Source organism: Chrysemys picta, chromosome 5, assembly GCF_011386835.1.
Source record: "Chrysemys picta bellii isolate R12L10 chromosome 5, ASM1138683v2, whole genome shotgun sequence".
Classification (NCBI taxonomy): Eukaryota; Metazoa; Chordata; order Testudines; family Emydidae; genus Chrysemys; species Chrysemys picta.
Window position 1 is genome coordinate 143,205,667 of NC_088795.1, and position 6,792 is coordinate 143,212,458.

Consider the following 6,792-nt stretch of genomic DNA (forward strand, 5'->3'; position numbering starts at 1 on the left):
AGCTAATCTAGATTGTGAAGTCGACAAGAGATCACAACATGTTCAGGAAGGCTGCACAGCAGAGGGGTGTCCTGTTTATGACTAAAATCAAAGCATTAATCTGGTATATCAGGAGATGGCAAAGAAACACACGGTGTCCGTCTCCTAGGGGACAAGTTGAGAGCGTGGCTTGTTTCATGAAAAGGGGTCACAGCTTCTCTGGCTGGAAAAAGCTACGAAGACTTTGGATGGAACTTCATTAGATAAGACAGTCCCTTGTTAGGTAAGTCGAGTCTCTAGAAGGCGTATTATGAGTTTGTATTAGATGTAACTAAGTGTTTCCAATACTTTCACCTACCTGCTATTCCGTTCATCTCTGTTCTTTGTGATAGAAACGTATACTTGTTTTCACTATAAATGAATCTAAGTGCTGTGAGTTGAGCAGAGCAATGATCCTGGTGTAGCTTTCTCGCCCAGTCCCGTGGCACCTAAGCACGGCATTCACTGCGCCCCCTCCTCTGTCCTCTTCCACCTCCCCTGCCCCTGGCTCCTCCTGCAATGCAGCCCCTTGTAGCCAATGACTGTAGGTTATTATCCATTTAATGTGTGATGTTCTGATTAAGCAATATGTTATACCACATATAGTCAGTGAATGTTAACCAGAGTTAATTTGTAGGAGTATAAAAGTATAAGATTGATCAGTATTTAGAGGAACCAAATATTAGGCCTGGTCCCCACTTAGTCCGGACTTCGGACTAAGGTACGCAAATTCAGCTACGTTAATAACGTAGCTGAATTCGAAGTACCTTAGTCCGAACTTACCGCGGTCCAGACGCGGCCGGAAGTCTAACCCCGTCGACGCCGCGTACTCCTCTCGGCGAGCTGGAGTACCGGCGCCGACTGTGAGCACTTCCGGGATCGATCCCAGAACATCGATGGCGTGCCGCCGGACCAGCCGGTAAGTGAAGACTAGGCCTTAGACATGAGTAAGACGAGCTGAAACACAAGAACCTGCAGGCTGAGGCCTGCAAGACTTTAGCTCAGCTATTTTAGGCCTTTGAGACAAGAAATGATGATGTAAATCAATGACCGAGAACTAACCCGAAAGATTATGGGGAAAGAGGTACCAACTGGTAATATTGTGGAAGTGAAGCCGGGAAGATTAAATTTAAATGATAAAATGTTGTAACGACAAATATTGTCTCCAACCTGTGCCTTTACCACAAGATAAAGGTGGTACGTCAATGTTAACGAGAACCTACCCAGCCTCTAGAATTCGGGGTCCCTTGTGTTTCTAAAGGCCACAGACCAATAAGGAAGAGCGGGGTGACACTTTCATGTACATGTGCAGAATGTAAATAAAATAAAATAAATAAAAAATAAATTAATGGAGATATCCTATCTTCCAGAACTGGAAGGGACCTTGAAAGGTCATTGAGTCCAGCCCCCTGCCTTCACTAGCAGGACCAAGTACTGATTTTGCCCCAGATCCCTAAGTGGCCCCCTTAAGGATTGAACTCACTACCCTGGGTTTAGGAGGCCAATGCTCAAACCACTGAGCTATCCCTCCCCCCTAAGCTGTAGGATTAGACAGACTCACAGAATAAGAAGGGGTGCCCAGAGCAGGAAAATTGAGCTTTCTATGGGAAACTCCAGCAGGAACCACTCCCATATTGATGATCAATCCATGAGAAGGCCAACAGACTCTCTAACACCATCTAGGAGGATGTGAGTATGTCTGTAGGTGTAACTGGTACATGGTGCTTATCTTTAGGAATTGTATATGTTGTGACACTTATAACTTGGTTGGTAACTTTAATAAAACTACTAAAAGATAGATTCTCTTGTGAGTGTATGTGTTATTTCATGTGTTCCTGCGGACTCTAGATCCAGAACAAACAGAGAGAACTCTGTTGAAATTGAGACTGTAGCCGCCAGAGCTGAACCCACTGTAGTATAATTAACATTAACTAGAATAAAAGGCTCCACTCTTCACCCTCCCCTGCCCCGCCCTATCACTGTCGTTCTGTATTAGCAGGGCTGCAGCAGAGCCTTGCGCCCAGGTCGCACACCAGGGCCTGGCTGCTCTAGGCACAGTATAGCCACAACACAGGGCGCTGACAATGGAGGTGTGAGACAAGGGGTGTCAGGTGGCTGCAGCTAGGCCAATGGGGGAGTGGGAGAGAGCAGAGAGGCCCTGCTGTAGCCTGTAGGGCTAGCCTGCTTGCTTGCCGATCTAGCTTTTCTTATGGGTTTGATCATTTGTTTTATTAGAATGGGTTTATCAGTTTGTATTGGCGTATTCTTGGCTGTAATGCAAGGAACCTACGGGTCACGTCCTGTATGTTGAGCTAAAGCAAGTTAGCAGACACTCGTTGGAGACCTTTAGCCGAGATAGGTGCTGCTGAGATAAGGCATACAGTATATGTATGTGTGTGACCTTTAACACGGAGAAGTGAGCAAGTTAAAGCAAGTTGGTGTGGATTGGGCCACCTACGTTCATGGCCTTTTTCAGACTTACCCGGCACACCACAAAGAACATAGAAATAACTGGTGCGGCCAGAAATAACAGAGGGGAGAATGAGCTAAATGGTCATCGAGACGCACGAAGATGCCAGCCTATAGAGTAAGTGCACCTGATATTTCTGTGGGTGAGGAAATTAAGTTTGGACATGGAAGGTGGGCACGTAGTGCTCACGCTCTGTCAGAAGGACAGTCCACCGTGTTAGTGCAGGTCAGTTCGTTGTTGTTTAGCTTGTCCTGGTTAGTTCTTAAGTAAACTCAAAGTTAGCTCCTATCGTCTTTAGCTTTAGCTCTAGTTTCTACTATGATCTTCACCTCCCACTCAAGATTTAAGAAACCTGAACCATCGGACTCTCTTGGCATGCCAGAGACGAGGCTGGTCCTTTGTCTCTTATCACCAGGTTATCAAGGAAGGGTGTGAGTGTGTTAATTGAGAAACCTTTATCATATATAAAACCATGTGTACTGCTAGAACAATATTATGATTTTGTAATTGATCGATTGTTTGATTACTATTCCATTTGTCTCAATAACAGTCTTTAAGGCTACATTTTGTTCTCAGTGTGAGTGTCCTTGTCATACATCCTGAGGGTCCTTGCAAACTCTGTGTAGCCTGATTCTGGGACAAGAACCTTATTATCTTCTGACCAGATTAATTGATGAGCCTATAATCCATGTTATCTAAACAATATTATTAATCTCCTAAAATCAGGCAACACTGCTGGGCCCTGCTCCGGTCCCACATTCTGGCCTGCAGCTGCATGTGCTCTGTTGGGCCGCCCCCCACCAGGATCAGCATCCACTTGCGGCTTAGGCTCCAACTCGGTTCCCTGACACCTGGGCACAGGCCTCAAGCTGCCCGCCCGGCCTCCCTGACAGCCTGCAGGCACCTGGGCAGCCTGAGCCGGGCAAAGCTGGAGGCACAGTCACAGGATGGGGACGTGGAGGCCCTCATCCAATATGGCAGCCTCTTGAAGCCTTAATCAGGCTGCCCTCATCAAAGATGGTCGAATGCCCTTATCCAAGATGGCTGCCCCTCTAGGCCTTAGGCGGTCTGCCCTCATCCAAGATGGCCACTCCTTCAGCCCTTAGGGCATCTGCCTTCATCCAAGATGGATGCCCCTTGAAGCACTAGTTGGTCTGCCCTCATCCAAGACCTGTCTTACTCAGGCTGCTCTCATCAAAGATGGCCACTGCGAACCACTCTCATCCGAGATGGCTGCCTTCTGAGCAGTAGAGCTAGACTGACAGTAGACACTCATTAGTAGCAGCGTATCGGTACCCTTTTGCTATGTTGCTCCTAAGAGGCTGTTGCTGTTCTGGGGAGTGTCATCTGACCAAAGGCAGCCTGCTTTTTCTGATCTGTCAAGCAGCGACAGTGCAACGATCTAGAGTTGTGACAGTACAGGGTCTGTTTACTATTATGGCTACAGTATTGCATTAGTGCACATACTGTACATTTTAAACACGTGCTCTGTTCCGCATTTGTAGCCTACGCCCAGAAAGCAGCATTCACTGAGTAACAGTTATAAAAGTATCAACTTTTATGTTTTTTTATGTTTTAAGAACAATCAAACCTCAACCATGACAACAAACAAAACCTCTTGTAAACATTTTTTGTACCGGCACTTACTGTAATACTTTGTACACACTGTAGATCACCCTGGATAAGGGCATCTGCTAAGCTAATAATACGGCAATAACCTAAATTAAAGTACTGCTCCACATCAGTGTATTTTATTTCTACAGTGAGTATCAATCTGTACACTAAGCATGGAGAAACTCACTCATTTGGGGTGAAAGAACTCTGTTAATTTGCTCTGCTTCTTCTCAGTCACAATTTTGTTCTGAAGGTGGGATTCAATGTCCCAAAGCGACCTGTAGACCCTGTCCCCAAGTCCCTCTAGCTGCGAAAAGTGCCGAAGTGTGTTCAAAGCCTTCAACAGCTCGGAGTTTGTCGGGGATGGAACTTCATCAAAATCATCCTCGCTCTCCTGAGTATCCTCTGCATTATGATACGTTTCATCCACACAAGCGCGTTTCTCCGGCCTTGCAGCAGCTGCAGTGCGCAGTAATTCCTCGTGGGTTAGCTCTCCGAACGTCAGCAAATCTTCGTCCACAGCCACAGCAGTTACTAAGTCCTCTTTTTCCATGTTGCCTGGAAGTGGAACATCGTTCAGGGGGTCGTCAAACTCTGCAATATCCTCGTCTCGCCCACCTTCCTCTGCCACAACAAATTTGCCTTTCCGGAAACAGTTGGAAATTGTTGTCGGCTTTACATCTTGCCAGGCCTCAGCAACAAGATGAACGCAATCTAGCAAGTTCACAGTTTTCAGGACTGTCTGAACATCGGCGCTGGGGTCCACATCAAGAGCAACATTAATCCGGCTTGCGATTTTTGATCGGTAATGTCCCTTCATGTTCTCAATGACACCTTGAGCCATAGGCTGCATCGAAGACGTAGCGTTAGGGGGTAAGAATTCGAGCTGAATGTTAGTGAGAACCACTCCTTGCGGATGTACGGAGCAGTTAGCCAGGAAGAGGCATATCTGACGGCTCTGCCAGCAAAGCTGACGATCCCACTTTTTCAACCACTTGATGAAAATCTCACCTGTCATCCAGGCATTTGCTGAACTGACATAATTGAGGGGAAGTTTCCTGAAATCCACCGGAAAGCATCGGGGTCGTTTTGACGTCCCGATCATGACCAGCGGGCGTTTGTCACTCCCATCCATGTTGGCACAGACGAGCACTGTTACCCTGTCCTTTGAAGCGTTCCCTCCTTCTTGCTTTTCCTTTTTTTCTCCAAGTCCTCTGCCACAGAGCCCTTTCAGATAAAGCCCTGTTTCATCAGCATTGTAGATGTCAGCCAGAGAAAACTTTTCAAGGAGACGCGGAAGTTTTTCGCACTGCCACTGCTCAGCGGTGGGTTTGTCCGCTGACTGTTTTCCACCCTGCTCTTTTTCGCAAGCAACATTGAAGCGTTTCTTCCATCTGGTAAACCAACCGTCGCTTGCCTTAAAATCATTCAGTCCAAGGGAAGCGGCGAGCTGACGGGCTTTTTCCTTGACTGCGGGGCCAGCCAGCATCGCCCCCTGCGCCCTCTTCTCCTTGAGCCACGTAAAGAGAGCCCGGTCGACAGCAGGGGCTTTTCCTTCCCGCCCGCGCTTACGGCAGCCGTTCGACTGGCCAGCTTCGTAGTCAGCCAACAGCTTTTCCTTCTGCTGCCAGATCCGGCACACGACTGACCGGTGCAACTCCCACTTGGCGGCCACTTGGCTCTGAGTGGCCCCCGGCCGCTGGCACTCGCGGATGATCTGCACTTTCTCCATCAGCGAGAGGCTTCTTGGCATTTTGTCTGGGTTCGCCCCACACCACGCGATGCCAGGGGCGGCGGGGGCGACGTCCCCACAGCACAGATGGGGCCTGTACCCGCCAATGCCCAAAGCGCTGTTAGGGGGAACGGCACTCATTCACTGTGGTTGCTCTTACACAAGGCTCTTGTTGCACACAAGCATCGCCTGCAGCTTCAACATGGCTGCCCCCTGCCTTGCCCTCATCCAAGATGGCGGCTTCCTTAGCACGCATTGCCTGCAGCTTCAACGTGGCTGGCCCCTGCCTTGCCCTCACCCAAGATGGCGGCTTCCTTCTCACGCATCACCTGCAGCTTCAACATGGCTGCTCCCTGCCTTGCCCTTATCCAAGATGGCCGCCCCCAGCGTCTTCTTATCAAAGATGGCGGCTTCCTTAGCAAGCATCACCTGCAGCTTCAACATGGCTGCTTCCTGTTTGCCCTTATCCAAGATGGCCGCCCCCAGCGTCCTCCGATCAAAGATGGCGGCTTCCAGCTTGGCTTAGCCTCGCTAGCCCCCGAGAGCTGCCCTTGCCTGAGATGGCCGACGAGGCGTCACTGGGAGCCTGCGCCAGGCTTTCCGGCGGGGGCGGGACCGGGAGAAAGTGAAAGTGACAGAGAGGCCGCCGCGCCGCGGGCAGGGAACGGCCCCCCCGCCCCCCCCCGTTAGGGAGAGACCCCCCCTTCCCCCCCCCCGGCGTGACCCGTCAGGTGAGAGCCGGCGGGGGGACACGGGGAGACCCCCCCGCTGAGAGCCTCCTCGCGGGACAGGGACCCCCCCCCCCGCTCAGCGCCCCCCCTCCTGAGCTCCCCCCTGCGGGATAGGCCCCCCCCCGCTCAGCGCCCCCCCTCCTGAGCTCCCCCCTGCGGGACAGGGACCCCCCCCGAGGGCCCCCCCGCTGAGCTTCCCCCTGCGGGATAGGGCCCCCCCGAGCACC

The 6,792-nt window shown here is 50.4% G+C and overlaps 1 protein-coding gene across 1 annotated transcript; it reads right to left on the bottom strand.

Annotated features, from left to right (window-relative positions):
- Positions 1 to 4,033: 4,033 nt before the first annotated feature.
- Positions 4,034 to 6,637, bottom strand: LOC101930845 (tigger transposable element-derived protein 4-like). The gene has a single exon (XM_008174454.4). The coding sequence runs from the start codon at positions 5,973 to 5,975 to the stop codon at positions 4,290 to 4,292; it is 1,686 nt and encodes a 561-aa protein (XP_008172676.3). The 5' UTR covers positions 5,976 to 6,637; the 3' UTR covers positions 4,034 to 4,289.
- Positions 6,638 to 6,792: the final 155 nt, after the last annotated feature.